General features: G+C 39.7%; 1 protein-coding gene across 2 annotated transcripts in view; it reads left to right on the top strand.

Moving 5' to 3' along the window:
• Nucleotides 1–3,610: 3,610 nt before the first annotated feature.
• NSMAF (neutral sphingomyelinase activation associated factor) overlaps nucleotides 3,611–19,482 on the top strand; it is a 37,323-nt gene continuing 21,451 nt past the window's right edge. The window contains exons 1-7 of one of the 2 annotated variants that reach the window (XM_068671924.1): nucleotides 3,611–4,056; nucleotides 13,425–13,514; nucleotides 13,611–13,689; nucleotides 13,782–13,849; nucleotides 13,936–13,972; nucleotides 16,780–16,830; nucleotides 19,195–19,266. In XM_068671924.1, coding sequence (XP_068528025.1) covers nucleotides 4,004–4,056; nucleotides 13,425–13,514; nucleotides 13,611–13,689; nucleotides 13,782–13,849; nucleotides 13,936–13,972; nucleotides 16,780–16,830; nucleotides 19,195–19,266 — 450 coding nt within the window. In that variant the 5' untranslated portion in view covers nucleotides 3,611–4,003. Of the gene's footprint in view, nucleotides 4,057–6,907; nucleotides 7,033–13,424; nucleotides 13,515–13,610; nucleotides 13,690–13,781; nucleotides 13,850–13,935; nucleotides 13,973–16,779; nucleotides 16,831–19,194; nucleotides 19,267–19,482 lie in introns of those variants that run through there. The other variant, XM_068671925.1, reaches the window with a different exon arrangement.

The following is a 19,482-nucleotide window of genomic DNA, read 5'->3' as shown; positions in this document are numbered from 1 at the left end:
TGAAGAATACCTTCCAGAGGCCTACTATTGTAGAAACCTTCCCTAATAAAACTGCTGGCAGAGTACATATGATCCTACACCTAATATATGACTCTTGTATTCACAGTGATACTGACTGATATACATTCATATGTTCTCTCCAGTCCTGAAAGAAAAAATCATGTATGCCTTAAAGTTTGTGCTGATGCATGGACTTTGACTTAACTGAGCCCTTTATTTCTTTAAGATGGCAGTAATGTGAAAACATAATAGTAGTAGGCCTTGTCATTCTGCTGCTTTCCATTATTTGCCCTCCACCTTCAGGACAAGGAAAATGAGCAGGGGTTTTTACCTGGGAAATACAAGGGGTGACAAGGACATCATTAGCATGATGCTGACATGACACAAATCTAGAATAGAGGAAGCTAGCCAGAATAACAGGATTATAGCAGCACACTGACAGAAGGAAGACTAACACCTCTATGACGGAGGACTGGGCATTGGCTATTCTGTAATAAATACAAGGGTTAACTGCACAGAATTGTGGATGGTTTGACAGGAGGTCTGAATGACATGACTGTGGGGTATTGTTCCTTAAATATATTTCTTCGATACTGAGAAGAGAGGTGTGAATTCCACAAAGACAGGAAATAGCATCTGAGTTCACTAACATATGCAGGGAGGTGATCTTTTAACAACTTGAGAGAGAGACTTTGAAAAAGAGACCTGCCACAAAGAGCCAGGAATAAGAAATCTTAGAGAGGAAGACAGAAGAAAGAAATGATTAAGCATTAAGAGAGAAAAGAAAATCATGAAAGACATGTAGGGATATTTGAAGTCAAATGTCAGGGATCTAACGAACCTATGGAAATAATATGGTTTTAGTATCATCAGAGATACGGTGGCACACTTCAACAATAGCTGTATAAGAATGCAGCTTGCTAAGGAAAATGGGCAGAGGAAAGCAAGAGAAGGTGCTTCATTTTGTATCAAGTCAGGAAGGGAGAGATTGTATCTTTGTGAAAATGAAAAGGCAGAAGTAGCAGTATGTCACCACTGGGGTCTACTTTTCATAACTGACTATAGCTCTCTTAAAAAGGAGGAAGTTCATGCTTTTTTTCTGACTTATTCTGAGCAATAGAGGTATACAAAAAAAACTTGCCCTTGAGATAACAGTGGATTTCAACTACTTGAAAATGAGAAAAATGATGTAACCAGGGCAAAAAAGGTCCATGAAGTTCTTGTTACATTTTAGGGATGATCTTTTGCTTCAAGGGACGGAAATTAAAGAGGCATTACTAACCTGAATTTCATGACAAGTAGGGTAGAATTCATTTTGACTTTAAAAGGAGAAGGTAAACCGGGTGAAAGCAATCATGGCATATTTTTAGCAAAATAGGCTTCTCTATTCTAAGAAGAGGAAGAAAAAGCACACTGCCACTGCCAACTACAGATTACATTGTTATGTAGAAACAGTTAAACTAGCTTTAATCAAGCTAATCTGGGTACTAAAAGCAGGTTCATCATAACAGCATGACATCCTATATGAGTTATTTAACCTCCCTTCTGTATGGTCTAGCCTGTGCTCGGTCATTTAAAGCTAACCTAGATTTTCTACAGAGAACAATAGACTCATTTTTAATTAAACATACAATAGCAAGCTATCTTGATGTGAACAAAAGAAACTGTAGAAAGCTTAGGTATACTGTGTTAAAGTTACATTAGGAGTCCTTCAAGGATTTGAAAAAAAAAAAAAAAAAAGGCCACAATAAGGGAACATAACTGAAGAGTAATCTAAAAGATTAGAATAAAAGAATAACATCACAAAGCCTACAGTACAAAATGAGTGACAGGTAAAAAGTGATAGATAATGCAACAAGGAAATGTACCCAGATACTTAGTTAAATTTTTCTTACAAAGAATTTAGAGAAGGAATGGGTTAAAAACTATTTAGATGATATAGGTTTGAATTAATAGAGCCTGAAGAATTTGGTTTAATAATACGGCAAAAGTAATCTCTGAACTGCTAAGACTAGGCAGGTTCCAGAAGACAAGAAGAGGATAAAATGTGTCTATCTAAGGTAAGTAGGTCCACAACTATACATGCTAATTTTAATCCTGATATTCTAGAAAAATTGTTTTGTTAAGAGGTCAACATGGGTTTGTCAAGAACAAATAATCTCACACTAATCTAATGTCCTTTTTTACAATCAATTTCACTGATTCAGTAGAAAAACAGGTATCATAGACCTTGAGTTTACTGTAGTTTGGAAACTGTCCCATGAGAGTTTTATTAAAACAAAAGGTAAAGGAAATACAGTTTTCATGAAATCACAACCAACTGGCATGCTGCTTGCAAAAAACAAACCTGAAGAGCATATTCAGGAACATCCTGTCAGGGTATGTTGTCATTTCTGTTCTATTCAATATTTCCTTTAATGATCTGCAAGATGTAACAGAATATAGATATATACTTTAAAAAAAAAAAAAAAGTAAATGTTTTTCACCAACGTGGGAGCTACAAGGTAGAGTCAGAGTTCAAAACTATTTCTATTACCTGGTTAAGTATTTATAGTTAGAAGGAGGGCTAAGGCAAAACATTACAACTGAGAAAAACTCAAATGCACAGTCTAAAATGGGGAGAAGTAGGTGGCAGTACATTAGAAAAGGTTCTCAGCAGAACTAACGCTGTCAGAAGAAAAGCGATTTATTTCTGGGATGTATTTATAGAAGTTCCTCTTTTGTCTAATACATAAGGTGTAATTCTTACACTCTAGACTCTAGTTGGTGTTAGTCCTCAGCTGAACTGCTCTAAGGGGTCTCACACCTTAAGATAAAGGCAAACAACATACTCGAAAGAACCTAGAGAAAATTAGTAAGAATAAATCATTTAATGAATGCAGTCTGGGAGGAAAATGAACAAAATTGTGTAGTCTGTGTGAAGATGATATACATATCTACACATACAAACACTTGTATAAATACATATATATATTTACACACAGATTTATAAAAACATACCTGAACAATATAAAAATATTGTCATTTTCCATTTTGAGATGGTAGCAAGGAATGCAGTAAAAGAATAAAGTGGGATACAAGCCAAATACATTTTTACAAGTGCAGTTAAACATTGTTGCGATCTGCATACCAGTGTTGTAGATTTCCTTCAAATAGGTGTTTTTATAAATCAATTACAGAAATACTTTTTATGGATGATATCACTTTTCAAACCATGTCGCACAGCCTCCTTAGAGTCTGTGAACTACTCCTAAAACGTCCCTGAAAGACAAATGGCAAACGCAGATCAATTCTTAGCATATACAGCACTTCTCGTATTCATGTTTACGGGTCCACAAATTGAAACTGTCTGAATAACACTGATCAACATGTATCTGAATCAGCCTCAGCGCAGAGATTAGATCAGACAGACTCGAGGCCTACAAGCCTGTAATTCTTTTTATTCCTACGTGAAAAATCACATTCCCTGCGTGACTCAATTTTAATTTATTTTATGTTTTTTACTTATAAAAATGCAAACAACAGTGTTTTCCTACCTCACGTGAAACCGTGTCAGCGCACACGTTACGGGTTGCTCAGATACCCCTGCAGTGACACGGACTAAAAGCGTGTGGGGTTTTATTTCCCTCTTCCTGCCACGGAGGTTTTTTAGGTTTTAAACCCCTGGGAGGAGGACGAGGCTTGCATTCCTGCTCTGAATAAGCCCCATGGAGAGGGACAACCCCAACCCCAACCCCAAAACATTCCCCCCGACACCACTTCGGGCACAGGCCCTGCTGCGAGCTGGCGACGCGGGTTGCTCCTCGGGACCTGCGGCGATAAAAACCAGCACAGCTCGAGTTTTAAGGAAGGAAAGAGAAGGGGAAGGGGAAGAGGAAGGAAGCTGAGGGCAGGCACCCTGCCGACCCGCCGGGCCGGCCCTGCTCTCCCCGCCTCCCTGAGGCGCGGCCTGGCCCGGCCTGCTGCGACAGCGGCGGCGGCGGCGGGGAGGCCGGGCGGCTCCATGGCTTTCATCCGCAGGAGGCGGCTGGAGCAGGAGCTGTACTCCAAGGAGAGGTGAGAGCCACAGCCACGGACCCGGACCCGGGCACGGACGCCTCAGGCGAGAGGGTCCCGGGGTGCCGGGGGGCGGAGGGGCGGCAGGCGCCGTGCCCGCTGCGCCCTCGCTGCAGGGGGGTGGGTGCTGGGTCCCCGCAGCCGGGGCTGGAAGGGTGCTGGGCAAAGCTGGGGAAATGGGGATAAAACGAGCTCGCTCGGCTGAATTCAACTGCCTGGAAGCTGCGTTTCGGCTGTTTTGGGTTGTGTTGGTGTCGCGGCACAGCGCTGCTTCACTGTTTGTTATTTTTCCGAGCATTACGATCCGGGTTTCGTCAGCCCCTCAATTACAGACTGACAGCTCCTTACAGCGCCAAACGCAATTTTCCCCTTCCTGCTCCCCGACTGCATTTCATGTGCCCGTGACTAACAGCCTGTACCTTGCGCCTGGCCGGAATTCGCTCTCTTATTTTTAGCTTGTGTCACACTTTCTTTTATGTGGCTTATCCACCCCGGGCTCGTCAGAAAGTTTCAAAGCCCTTCATAAAGCTTCGTATCACCGTGTAGGAGATCTCTGCAAGGTAAGGGCACGGCACCCTGGTGCCCCCCAGGTGCCTCCCCTTGTAGGATTTGGGGGGTCTGCGTGGACACCGAGCAGGGCCCGCGTGAGCCCTGTGCAAATCCCTGCCCCTGGCTGCACAGTGCTGTTTATTGTTGGGGAGAAAAACATGTGACGAAGGGTTTGGCTCACTTTGCCCGTATAAATTCTGATTCATACGTATTCAGCCGATGAAGCTACTACAGCTTTTGAAACGCTTCCAAAGGCCGAACGTATTCTGGATCCCTTCTTTGCTTTCTTGAGTATCTTTTTCCTTGCTGCTTTTGGGGACTGCTGTGTTTTCAGTTAACTGTGGGGGTCCTGGAGGGAGAATGGATGGACAAGCTCCTTCGGAGGAGGAGAAGGATTTTTAATTGTGAAGTGAAACATCTTCACTGTAGGAAAAGCCAGAAGTATGACTATAATAGCTCTGTTCAGGTTTTAACATAACTTGTCTCTGCTTCTTTGAGAAACTGAGGAAGAGGCCACGACTCATCAGATTTGCTCTAAAGATCCAAGTGGTATAAAAGTCTCTCCTAAAAGCCCTGACAGCAAAACCAACTTATCAATGTCTGTCAGCATTACTGATCTGCAGTTAATGAGGGTTCCTTGGAAGCGTTTTAGGATCTTGTATCTTCTTGTTTGTAGTTTGAGAACATCATGAAAGATTAATTCTGTCGTCATTTTCACTTGTAGCTTTTCCCATCTAAGTATCTGCAAACTCATTTCTCTATTTCTTCCCCTTGCCTAATTTGCCATATGTGTAAAATAAGAGTAAATGTGTATATATGAAATCAGGTGTGTGTGTATGTATATATATATATATATATATACATATGTATTGTGTCTCTTCCCCTCTCTCTCTTCCTGTGCCTTTCTGAAGAAGAAAAAAAAAAAAGGAAATCGTAAAATATTTATTAAGCAATTTAAAATGTTTTTGGCTGTGAAATATCAAATCCTGTCTTTTGTTTTCCTAATAGGCAGTCCTGCCTTAAAACAGCACAAAAAAGCTGTTTATTTTGCCTAATAGAAATGACATCCTCTGGGAGCTTTTCTTTTAGCCTTCTTGCTGGGTAATTGGTACAGGGACAATAGCTCACACTTCTCTTATCTTCAGTAATCTTGCTGTAGTTATTTCCGAGTGAGATGACCAGGCCTTTCTGAAACTTTGTGATAATGGTGTTTCATGTGTGGCTTTGTTAGTTTGCTGTTTGTTTGTTTTTGTTTGTTTGTTTTTTTATAAAGCAATGAGCAAATGTGCAAGCTATGGAAGTTCTGGTTGAGAGCACAGTGAAACAGTAGGTAAAAAGTTAATCTTCTTATATAGTTGCTCTCTGGGGGGAGGAAGGAAGATCAGTTCTAAGAGATCAGGAAAAAATCCTAAACTAATTACTTGGACTGATTTTAATATCTGATTATGTAAGTCTACTTTTCTTACTATGTCATTTTCTAGAAGAAAAGAACATCATTCTAAAATGTCCTGTGTTCGTACACTGGGAACAAAGAACGAGCTTTACTTTATTTTTTATTAAACAAATCAATCTACCTAATGAGGTTGGGTTAATTTTGGCAGGATTTTTAACTTCAAATGTACCTGTATTGCTAGACATCTATTTTCACTTTTCTTAGGTGTTCAGAGAGAAGAAAGATATTATGTTCCCTTCTAATTAATGCAGCGTTGTGTACATGATTACCCAATTTAATCTGTAAAAGTACTCAGCATTCATTAGTATGATATTTGATTTATTTTTTTAATAGTTTTAGTTACAAAACTTCAAATTAAATGATGTGTCGTTTTGGTGAGGTTGTTGCTCTCTTTATAAATAGAGTTCCGGGTTCTGCTGGCTGTGTGCCCAAATGTAGGCATATCTAACACTTGATACAGAGGCTTTTTATAAATAGTTCTGCTGGTTTGCCTGCTCGGCTTCCTGTTCGAGGAGTTCATCAGTTTTGCTGTTCACATCACTCAAGTAAGACAACGGTAGCATGTATGTCCTGCAGATCGATGTCCCCTTGGCTTTTTGTTTCATGTTTAAGTATGTAGCCTTATCTTAGCCTCTGAGGACAAAATACAAATATGGAAGATTTTTATTCATGCATCAGCTGGCCAATAGATACTTTGCTCTTAGGAGGAGGTTTACTTAGAGCTGGTTTTGTGTACCTGCAGGCTGCTGCTGAGCTGGGTGGCCTGCTTGTTTGTCCCTGGCAGTGTTCTTCTGAGGACTGTACTTCAGTATTGGGTCAAGTGATTGTCCAAGGTGTGTCCAGTCAACCACCTGAAACTGTTCTGCCCCAGTAGTTTCCCAGCGTGTGCAATGAAGTGATGGAAATGGAAACAATTCAATCACAGATGAAGAATCTAAAGCAGGATCAATTGGCTGCTGTTTCTTCTGGATAATGTAAATGTGTGTTTGTTTTTTTTTTTTTTTTTTTTTTTTCTGAGATGCTGGTCCCTGCATGCTTGTTCCTGTACCTGATTTGGTGCTTCAGGTGATAGATGACATTGGTGCATAAAATAAATTGTGGTTTTGTTTTTTTTTATGTTGTTGCTGTTGGGTTGGTTTTGGTTCTCTCGGTTCTCTCGGGTCGGGTTGGTTTTGGTTCTCTCCCTGCTGAATCTCACTTGGTCTTTGAGAACTGAGCCCGATGTAACACACTTTCTACTTGGGGGATATTTTACAGCATCTTGGCAGGACTTACAAACCTCAAGTTGTAGTTGGTAAATGAAGAGTTCAGTGCATGGCTTTGTATTTTACTTGGAACAATGCTAGGAATGTTTGGGTGCAATTTGGGTTCCCAAACCTTGTTTATAGGAGATGACCTCACATGAGGTTAGGTTTTGCAAGTGTTCTCCTACTGCTTAGTTTTTGTATGCGTCTAGGGTGTGTTATTGACTCATATTCCTCAGCCCTTTTCTGAGTGGCAATTATGTTGGAGCTTTTTGAAAAAGGCAAAAATGAGCAAGACAATACTCTTCAAAAAAAAATAAAAAATAAAAGAGCAATCAGAGTCTTTCACTTCTTTGTTTGTGTACCAGCCTTACCTGCGGTACTCTTTCTTCTTCCTGCTACAGATTAAGTTCTGTTTGTCTTGGCAAGGTGCTTGCCTTCTCCTTTTCCCTTCCTCCTTTTTTTTCCCCTGAAGTTACTTTTGGAACCAATACTGATTCTCATCACAAGGGAACACCTTCCACATCACTTCCATTTGATTTTTTTTTCGATTTTCTTAATGCCACTCTTCTGGGACAACACATAAACAGGAATATGAAAAAGCCTTCAAGCAAATTTGTATTAGTATGCTTTAATTTACACTTCAGTGTAGGTACTTAGATTTTAAGCAACAGCTATTAAAAGATTGATCCTCGTGAGTAAAGAGTTAATGGACAAACACCAGTGGATGCGAGTGGGTATCAAAGATGTTTCGACAGAAACGCTATTAGGGCCTTCATTGAAGTTTCTTCTTTTTCTCCCTCCAAGCTGCTTCTGCTGTTGGTCTCAGATACAGCTCAGGTTTAATGCAAACCCTGTAACAGCTCAAATGCCCTTCCACCCGTGTTAAAGCTCGAGGCTTTGCCCTGCTGGCCGTGGAGGCTGCCGATTCATTTCATCCTGGAAGGGGCACTGCTGCCTTCTCACTCTGACAGCAGGGCTGCTGCCCTCTGAGCAGAAAGATCTCGTTTGTGGCCACGGTGTTCTTGCCCCTGACCCCTTCATGCTGTACAGTCTGTGTTACTTGTTGTTCCCCTCCATGAACTCATTCAGGTTATTAAACCTGTGCAAAACTATCCTGAGGGAACTCCACAGCTCTGAGTGGAAGCTGGTGTTCCTCTCTGTCTGCTAATTTGATGGCTTCTGCAGTTTGAAGTGAGTTGTCTCCTGAACTATAAGTGGTCTCTGAGGAAGCTGGTAGGCTGGGTTGGACAAGAGAAGCTGTTAAAGCCTTTTTCCTTCAGATTTTGAAATGATCAAATGCATTAGGCACATATCATTTTCTGAGAAGCTTTCTTGAAAGCTTACTTACTGTTGGCAAGACTTTATTCAAGGATAAAGACCAGACTGCTAAGAAGCTAAAACATAAGGCATTGAGCATTCCCCCATACAGATATTTTAACAGCATCTGAGCTTTCTTTGAAAATCTTGTCTGTTTTGTTCCTCTCTGTCACTTTCAAATCAATATATCGCTTTTTAAAAATAGTTTAATGTGTCGAGGTCAATGTATGAGGAAAAAATTGTAAATTGTATCTGAAGAAATGCCTGAAGAAATTTCTGAAGAAATGTGGCTTACTGACCTTATCAATCTGTTGTAAGTAACTAAATAGCCTGGTGACCACAAAAATTGTGAATGTTAAGCCTGTGAAATGTATATTTATTAGGAAGCTAGCATAAACACGTCATACAATATGCTAGGGTATGAGTTTCATTGCTTGATTTCAAAGGATATTTGAGTTGGTTTCCATGAGCTTTCCAAGAGAAGATAGCTACTTAGAAAAAGGTAATGCTATTTTTAATAAATGCTAATGAAATCACTTGCTTCAAGTGATTCAACTTCAGGGAAGTTTCAAGTAACAACGAGGTTATACATTTCAAAAGTGGATTAAAATGAGCCACTTACTGATGCTTAAGAAAAATACCGCAAACTTGATCCTCTTGTGTTTGCCCGAAACAATAGCTGCCAGTATTCATTGTTACTGTGCTATAGGAATACAGGGTTTGAGAGGAATATGGGGTTTGAGAGCAGCAGCCACACGTAGAAGATCTCTTTGCTTTTTTATTAAAAAACACAAGTGTTTGCATTAGAACAAAACCTCTTTTTCCAGGTACTAGTTCTTAGTGATAATTTAAAAAGGAAAAAAAAAATCTTTTTTATTTTAGATTTGGCGGTGGTGTTGTACATTTTTCAGTTGATATTTATGGTTTGCTTTTTGGGGAAAAAATAGATACAAATAGATTCTGTTGTTGTTTTTCTGTTGGAGGGGAGGGGTATGAAACCACTTGTATTATTGACGCAGTCTGGCTCTTCTCACTGGAAGGCCTTGGTTAGATGTTTGCCTGACTAATGGCTGAGGTTGAATTTTATTGATGTCTTAGGGTCAGACGTGAGGAAAAAGGAACAGGCTTACCTAGTCCTAGTCTTACGTGACTTGACACTGGGTTTGTGAGCCAGGCTGTTCTCCAGGGCAGCATGGTAAGTCATAGGCTTATGCAGCACAGGGAATAGCCCAGCTGCTCAGTGGCTTGAGACCAAGATACAGTTCTCCACTGCTATGCATTTAATCTGCTTCGTATCTTGGGTATCATTCCTTTCCTCTGTGTGTGTGTTTGTTTTCTCTTGTCATGCCCAGAAGAATCAAATTACTATTCTAGCTCTGTACCAAACATATGTACAAATTCCTGCCATAGGACTATGTAGCAGCTGATAACATAAATTTCGTGTGTCAGTCATCTTGGTACCACAGGTGTCTTTCAAATACCTTCTGTAGTTCATCGGAAGACATTCACCCTGCTGGTTCCTCTGCAGTCCATCTACTTAGTTGCATGTTGAAGATCCCCACTGCTATAATTGTATAGCTATTGATCTCCTATTTTTTCAGACCTTCACAACACCGTGTTTGCCTGCTGATGCCATGTACCAGAGAGTGAGCTGTTCCCCTGGTACCTGTAAATACTTGTTAAAACTCCTGGCAAGCCTGAAGTATCGTTGTGTGTGGTGAAGGCTGTCACGAGGGACCCCGTTGATACAATTACAGTTAGTGGCTCTACTTATTTACGGTATTTCAGAAATGAGTTCTATCGAACGTGATTTACCACTTGTCACAAAAGAAGATTTACGGGACCTCTAACATCATTTCTGTGAAGCTGATTGTCCCTCGTGTCCATAGTGTCTGTTCCCTGACAAAAAAAGTGGAAGATTTTTCAAACAAATCTGGGTGTTACCTTTGTTCCTGACTTTAAATATTTTGGCTAGTGGAACTTAGAAAACTTAAGTTTGTCCCGTGTGACTTCAATTAGGTGATGTGTTGAAAAATGGGATTTAATGGTAGCTATGTGGAAGCTGTTATGGTTTCATACTTCTCTACCCCACTAGGATGTAGAACATTCCTACTGAAGCTTTTTTCTTCAAAATGCAGAGATGGAGCTTCTATTTTAGCTTCTTGAAGGTGGGTGATGGCACCAAAGCCTCTGAAAGTTGGGAATTCAGTTTACACCTGTTGATAGGATGTGCTTTCATAGGTTACAGTGAGTTTGAAAGATAAACTTCTATGAGAAACAGAAGACAATTGGTACTGTGCCTTCTGAGAAATGATATGTGAAAGCAAAGACCCTGAAACTCCATTGGAAACCTAAGATATTCAAGAAACACGCGGTAATGGTAACTGGGGGAAAGACTGAAGTGACCTTTGTGGATTCGCATTGAATTTTCTTAGGGAGATTTATATGGCTTATACTGTTGTAACTGGTATTTTTTTCTAACATTTTAACTTTAACTGTTTGTTAATGGCATCACAAAACACCTGTAGTCAAGAATGCAGGCGCAAAGATAATGCACTGGACTTCTTGCAGAAGCAGGAGAGCATTAGGGCAGAGAGTCTTGGATGTGGGGTGTCAGGAGGAGGTGTTGAGCATGTGGACCCACTTGTAAGTACAGCAAACCTTTGCCTTGGTGCATTTAGTGCAACACAGACACAACACAAAATTTACATAAACAGGATATATTTTCCAGTAATGCTGTGTTTTTTTTCTAGTATGAAATATGCTGCCCTAACAAGCAGACTGTTTAATATGTAGTTCATTTCTTGAACTCTCGACATGTTTACTGCTTGCTTTTTAAATGTGCCATACTGCTCTGGGGACTCTTGGTGCTTATTAGCATTGTCACAAGCATTCCTCGTAAAGCACCTCATGAACACAATGCAGAACTTAGCTCAAAGCGTGGATGTGCATAAATGTTAAGTACTTCTGCAGATCAGGCCGGCTCCACAGACAAACAAGCTGTTGTATGTGGAAGGGAAATAAGATATTGCTGCTCTGCCTGCTGTACTGATACTTGCTGTCATTCCCTGCTGCTGAAATGCATAGGTGACCCCGTGCTCACCCTGTTAGTAGAGCTGATGAGCTTTCATTACTTGCAGCAGTTAATTTGTTAGAGGATGTAGTTTCATGTTATATCAAACCTAACCTATTTGCATTTGCCTCGTGTGAGTGTTGGCATTACCGTGATCCTGTGATGAAATGCTTTAGAAGACTTCTTCAATTTTTGTTGTTGTTGTGGTTTGTTTTCTATTGGATTAGCCCATAAACAGGTTTCCTGTGGGCTTGAACAAACACTGGCACTGGTACAAAATGCCAAAAAGTTGTTGGAGAATGCTATTTTAGAGGGTATCCATAGCGTGGCTCAGCCATGTTGTAAAAACCATGCCTGTGGTTTGCACTTAACACTTGAAACCAGTGTCACTTGGCTTTGCCCTGGTAAGATCTTATCTTCTCCATTCCACCGTGTTAGTTCCTGCTCCACCTTTTGTGTCATTGCATATTTTGACTGGCTTACACTGATCCGAGTTAAATGTAGTGTTGTTATTGTGTTGTTATTATCATTATTACTTAAAGACTGTCTATGCTAGGATGGTTCTCACCTCAGACATATGAACAGACTGAAATATCTAACCTTCACTGTTTTGGAAGAGCATCAGTCAATCATCTTTATGTGTGTACAAAGTTTCCATACAGCCTTGTTCTTTTAAAAAGTTATTTTAAATTAATTAATTCTCAGGTGTTGGGAGGGTGACAGGGCACATACAGGGTAGGAAGGCCCTGCAGAGGGACCTCGACAGGATGGGCAGAGGCCGGTGGGATGAGGTTCACCATGGCTAAGTGCCGGGTCCTGCACTTTGGCCACAACAACCCGATGCAGCACTACAGGCTTGGGGAGAGTGGCTGGAAAGCTGTGTAGAGGAAAAGGATTTGGGGGTACTGACTGATGTTCACCTGAACATGAGCCGGCAGTGTGCCCAGGTGGCCAAGAAGGCCAATGGCATCCTGGTTTGTATCAGGAATTGTGTAGCCAGCAGGACCAGGGAAGTGATCATCCCCCTGTACTCTGCTCTGGTGGAGCCACACCTTGAGTATTGTGTTCAGCTTTGGGCCCCTCACTACAAGAAGGACATCGAGGCCCTGGAGCGTGTCCAGAGAAGGGCTACGAAGCTGGCGAAGGGCCTGGAGCACAAGTCCTGTGGGGAGCAGTTGAGGGAACTGGGGTTGTTTAGTCTGGAGAAGAGCAGGCTCAGGGGAGACTTCATTGCTCTCTGCAGCTACCTGAAAGGAAGGTGTGGGGAGCTGGGAGTTGGCCTCTTCTCACAGGTAACTAGTGATGGGACCAGAGGGAATGGCCTCAAGTTGTGCCGGGATAGGTTCAGGTTGCAGGTAACTAGGGATAGGACTAGAGAGAATGGTTACATCAGGGGAGGTTTATGTTAGAAATGAGGAGACATTTCTTCTCAGAAAGAGCAGTCAGGCATCGGGACAGGTTGCCCAGGGAGGTGGTGGCATCACCATCCCTGGGGGTGTTCAAGAAAAGGTTGGACGTGCTGCTTAGGGACGTGGTTTGCGGGTGGCATTGGTGGTAGGGGGATGGTTGGACCAGATGATCTTGAAGATCTCTTCCAACCTGAATGATTCTATGTTTCTATACATATTAGCGAAGATTTCCCAAACACTTGATATATTTTTATTAAGAACATTAACTGTTTTATGGTGTTTTCTTTCTAATTAAATATTTTTTGTTTATTTATTTGCAGGTTTTCACTGCTGCTTCTTAATCTGGAAGAATATTACTTTGAACAGCACACAGCTAATCATATCATAAATAAAGGTTGCAGGGATGAAAGGTACGAAAAGTTTACATACATTTGTTTGCTCTAGTCGTTGTAGTCTCACGTATCTGTAAAACACACACAACTACTACTTGTTTTTTGTTCCTTTAGAAAAATCAGAGGTTCTTTAAAAATCTGCTCAAAATCAATAATTTTTGAACCTGATGAAAATATCCAACCCATTATCAAGGTAAGCGGTGCAACCTTGCAAATTCTTGATAAATTAAGGTTCCTTTTAAAAACCTTTTAAGAAGAGGTATGTGTTTTTCTTACTTGTTGCAGATACCACTGAGAGACTGCATTAGTATAAAAGCCCCAGAAGACAATGAAGCAAATAATCCTTTCACTCGGTATGTGAATTTGAGTTACTGTATATATGTGTTTAACTCTAAAAGCTGAAATGCCCATCACTTTAAATATCTTATTTACATTTTAGGGAAACATCTGGAGGGATTTCTGTTGTATGTAATCAGGTAAGAGCTGCATATAACAGATTCTTGATGTATAAACATGAAAGGTTACATTCTTTAATGTTGTCTTTCTCAGAGCTGGAATTTTAGGGTGAGAAGTTGATTGGAAACACAACTAATTGGTGTGAAAAACCTTAGCATTAATGTGAGACTGTTGTTGGAAATCTCAAACTATAGAAGATTTTTTTACACTACATTTTATAATGGAGCTTAGGGCAATGTTAGAATTGAATGAAAAAGGCAAATAGACTGATCTCAAAGTGGTTATAAATCATCCTTGTTTTCATCTTGATACAGATATATATAGATTTTTTTTTTTTTCTTTCTGCAGCATATATCTGCAATGGCAAAGCCATCTTTGTCCTTTCAATTCAGCTTTATAAAAACATTGGACTCTACTGTATGTCCACCAAGTCATTTTCAGTAGCTATCCTGAAATGTGGGCTCAAGTTTCAGTCATGAGGTGTGATTAACTTGAACATGTTTGTACTTAATGTTAACTAACAGAATATACTTCAAGCTTTGCAAAATTGGGGCTGATAAGTGTTCCAGAGCTTAAAACAAACAAAGAAACCCCTCATGTTGTCATTTCTGGAAAGAGCAGAAATGAGATGGGAAATACAAATATGCTAGAATGTTTGAGAAGGTAAAATGTCGTTACCAAAGATTGAAGGCCTTGCATAATGTACTCTGGCAGTCAATGAGGTACCCAAGCATTTAATTTTGTCTATGCTATTTTTTATATTGAGTGTTTTACAGTTGTTGTTTATAGGTATTTCTAATTGTTCCATGCAAACTTGCAGGTGGTCAAAAAAAAGTGTTGTCTTTTATTTCATTACACCTTTTATTCATCCCATCTACCGTACACTGATGTTCTGAAGAACAGATGAGTATAAAAACATTCATGAAGAAAAGAGAATTAACTTTTTAAGTGGCAAATGTTGTTTGTCCCACTACGTGTAGCATGCCAGTCATCCTTCTGTCACTGGGGAAGTGCTCTGAAACATTTTGCTGTGATGATACATGCTGGTATTTTATATAAAAGGCATAGGGACTTTCAAGTGTAAAGTACTTGCTCAGTGGTTGTATTGATGATAAATCATGATCTAGTTCTGAATATTTTTTTAGTAGAATTTCTGTCTTGTAGGAAACTGTACATAGTGAATAATTGGATCATCTTCAACATGTTCACCTTTTCTTTGGGCTCAAAGCTGTTAATGCATAGCTGGATAAGAAGCTTTGCTTTACGTAACAAGAAAACTAAAAAATAATGACTAAAATTTCAAATATAAATAATAATTGGAGAAAGGTCCTCCAAAATATAAAATTAATGTAGTATGCTACATTTTTTTGTTCTGCTTCCATATGTTTTTTGATGTGTGCTGTTGGCTTTTCCCTCATAGTTTGGAATTTGGGACTTCCAGTGTAGAATAATATTTAGTTATCGTACAGAAGTAAGTGCTGAGTATAAAGTAGGTGCCTCTTACTCTGATTTTTATTCTCCTGTAGCCTGGTCCAGGTCTGTAAAAGCTGATGTCAGATGAAAGGAACTAATTGCCATTATTATTTGATGTAGCACTTCAAGAGGCATGCTGAGCCTTCAAGCTTCTAAGAATGCTGCTCAATTTCTGCTGGCTTGCCCGTACTGTGAGTTGTTACGTGGCAAAGGTCAGCTGTGATGTTAGCTTCTGAGCCCTACTGAAGTCCAGGTAGACAGTGTCCACTGCTATACCCTCATCTGCCAGGCTGATAACAGTATTTCTCTTGGTTTTGGTTTTCTTTATTTGCCTTTGAATGCAGACCCACAGGCGTGATGCTCTCTGTAGGAAGCAAACCAAGGCACTGGGTCTGGTGGAGCCATGTGGATGCCTGGTGTGTTGAAAGGCTCTCCGGCTGTGGTGTAGAATAATGCAGTTGGTAGTGCAGTCTGGTGCCTTTCGTGGAGTTTAGGACTGAGTTAGTCTTAATCAGGCATGAGATTTTAACAAGTTTGAGCCTTTCCCATGAACAGGGCAAAACAAGACTTTTCTGGCTTTTGACACCTTTCAGACAGCAGATGATAAGGTGATGAACCAGTGTGCCAACAGTTAAACCTTTGTGTAGGAGCTGTGAAGAGAAAAATCTAAAGGTTTCACGTGTGGTTTTTTGTTTTGTTTTTTTTTTTTTGGAGGGGGGAGGAGGGGAAGGTCCTCTCCAGATCTGAGTAGCATCAGAAATACAAAACTGTTCAAAAGCAAGCTATTGAATGAGAGAGGAAATCTGACATTTGTGGCTGTTGGAACAGGAAGCAAAATGTTCGGCAGTGGAAAGAGCTCATTTGAGAGGGCTCGCGGTATTTCATGAGTTGCCTCTGTGGGAAGGGGCATTCCCTTCAGGGCAGAACTGGAGGGACATGAGCTGCCAGACAAAAGGTGGGGAGGAGTATTCTGTTGAATGGGGCCAGACTGGTGGCTATGTTTACTGCCTTTAATCTCGCAACTCCTTGAAGGTCATATGATGGGAATAAAAGCTCGCTAATTGATTGTATAAGTGAGTAAGCCTCTGAAATGCGTTGGACACTTGTCCCTTTTGTGGTTAGCAGCTACAAAAGGTCATTGTTTTTCTGCAGTTCATGTAGGGTTGTTAAAGCAGGATATTGCAACCCAGTATTTTGACTGCTTAAACAGTGTTTTTAGTTCTGCCTTTATCAGGATGTATGTTTATTATTGATGTGGGTTTGGGTTTATTTTGCTTTTTTCGGATGTGTTCTTTTTTTGTTTGCGGTGGTGTGTTTTTTTTCAGGCTAAAACTAACATTCTTGCTTTTTTCAGGCTTTTCTCATTAAAGAAAGAAACATCATTGCACCCTATAAAACAGTCAGAGTAAGTATGCATTTTTTCACTGTTTTTAGTGAACTCATGTTCTGCAAAGACCTATGCTCTCATTTCGGAAAGAGTAAGGTGATAATAAGTTGAGGAATATGACAAGAAAGCTTAAAAAATTGTACACATTGAATAAAAAAACAGTGCTTGAATTCTTCTACAATGCATTTGTATTATTTGTTGGAGGACATACTGCAGACCTTGCTGCCCTTGCTGTGCAGCTCTGTGGGCTGAACAATCAGACAGAGCTGTCAGCTGGCCACTGGTATTTAGTGGTCACTTCTCCTCAGTTCTAAGCACACCCAGATGAGAGATTCCTAACTGAGATTTCCCAGCTGAATGCGTTGCGGTTCAAATGAATGGCAGATAAGTCTGCTTACAGCAGAAACCAGAGCTTGCTTCTGGTTCCTTTCTGCTGATGGGGTGAGTCTGCTCCGATTCTTGAGCCTGAGGGCTTTGAAGTGCACAAGTAAGGATTTTTCAGATGGAATCGGAGATGGTTTAAGATACAAATACAAAATGAAAACGCAGAGTCATTGAAACACTATTTCTGCCCAAAAAGTCTTTCCAAAGGCAAGAATTGAAACAGTCTATTGTATTATATTTCTTGCCATATTCGTTCAAGTCAGGAGTCAAGGAGTCCATAAATACGTATTGCTGCTATAAGAGACAAGAAATTGTAGGAATTGTTCTCTCAACAACTGGTTTGGGTTATTTTGTTGGTATCTCTTAAACTATTTTATTTTATTTCTTGATTTACTTTTTTTCATTTGCCTTATGCCATTACTTCTTTGTGTTAAACCTGATTTCTTTTTTGGTCCTTGTATTTTCCATTTTGCCTCCAAGTGCACAATTTATTAAATATCTTATAACTATCACATTGTCAAAACAGTGAAAAGATAAAAGAATTAGTGTTTTTTTGTAAGGTTTTTCATTTTAATTTGTCCCAAATCAAGAGTCATTCATACCTGAACCATTCCTGAGAGTTAACCATTATAATTTCCTTCACAAAAGTGCAGGTATGTTTCTGTGAATTAAAACAGAAGTCCAGTGTGCCTTAAGTCACTTCAGAATATATATTTTTTAATTGCTGCTAGATATCTCACACTTAGATCATTGCCAGTTCTGGATGCTTCACTGAGTGCTGGAATCTGGTAGTACATTTTAGCTTCCATGTCTTCCATTGATTGTTTGAGATCAATTACAAAACACTGCATTGCTGTCTTTGCATGCAGCTGGAGAGCTAGACAGAGAACTGCTCATGAAAGCTTCTGCGTTGTAGGCTGTAAGCAGCCCTTGTAGACCATCCGCTAGAATATGAGAGCTATGCTTTCCCTGTTGAAGGAAAATTGTGTGCTTGTAAAATGTTACAAAGTTTTTAACCAAATTGCTACTGAAATTCTAGATTGTTTTGTTTCCTTAAGTTTTAAATTAATCCAATTGTATCCACCGATCAATGTCTTGAAGTAGTTTTACTGATAACTATTTTAAAAGTCTAACCAAAGATAAAACAAAACCCTACAGAAATGTGTTAATACAGTTTTGTACTACATTCTGGGTCTTTCAAGGGATTCTAACCACCTTTGCTGAAGATGACTTATGTGTAAGAGTTGCTGTCAGCTGATCTGCACACATACTTTTAATATAGTTAAGTCAAAATGAGAAATGAAATGACACTTGACAGCTGGGAAGACTTTGTAAAGGAAAGAAATGAACATCACCCAACTTGTGTGGTATACTCATGAGGTTTTCACAGAATTGTAGGGGTTGGAAGGGACCTCGAGATCATCGAGTCCAGCCCCCCTGCCAAAGCAGGTTTCCTAGAGTTTTTATTAATGAGTAGTCCAAACATGTGATTACATTTGGAATCATTCCAGTTTAAAACTATTTATGTAGAGAAGAATGATGACTTTTAAAGCCAGGCCTTTCAAGATTGAATGGCCTGGAATATTTTGTCTAAAAAACTATATATAGTAGCTGTCCAAATGTATTGCCATTTACTAGTCAGAGCATTTACTAATTCTATATTTACATGTTTTGATACTAAACTAGTTAGAGCATGTACTAGTTCTACACTTACAGATGTTTTCACTATATTAAATGGATCACTTCAAAGTTATTATGTTGCATTATATTAAATGACTGACCAATTATTATGCAAAGGGCTTACCACGAGGAAGATAGGTTTGTAAAGAAAAAAAAAAAGTTTGGGTTTAACATAGGTCTTTCAAATATATACTGCAACCTATGGAAAGAATTTGACAAGGTTTTAGTGTATTTTAATTTTAGGTGTTTTTTTTTCTTTTTTTTTTTTATTGCTCTTTATTTTAAACTTACTTGTAGTAAATATCCTTTTGGTTTTAGGGTACTACAGAACACTTATTCCAACTGGATGTGGCTGGGAAAGTAGGAGATGTTGTGCAAACTCTACATCAGGTATGTGGTTATTTGGTATCGCTACACACTTTGTCAGAGTGTCTTTTTGGTATTTGATGGGGAGCATTCTTTAAATATTTTGAGTAACTTATTCTCAAAGTGAAATGATGGGAGTATCTTTTTTTTTTTTTTTTTTTAAATGCAGCAGTTAAACATAGCATCTAGTTCTGAAAACTGTTGCAAGCTACTCTTGTTAGTTTTTTACTATGCTGGCTG

This window comes from Anas acuta, chromosome 2, assembly GCF_963932015.1.
Source record: "Anas acuta chromosome 2, bAnaAcu1.1, whole genome shotgun sequence".
Taxonomy (NCBI): Eukaryota; Metazoa; Chordata; class Aves; order Anseriformes; family Anatidae; genus Anas; species Anas acuta.
The sequence above is the reverse complement of the archived record's forward strand: the minus strand, read 5'-3'. Positions and strand labels throughout refer to the sequence as shown.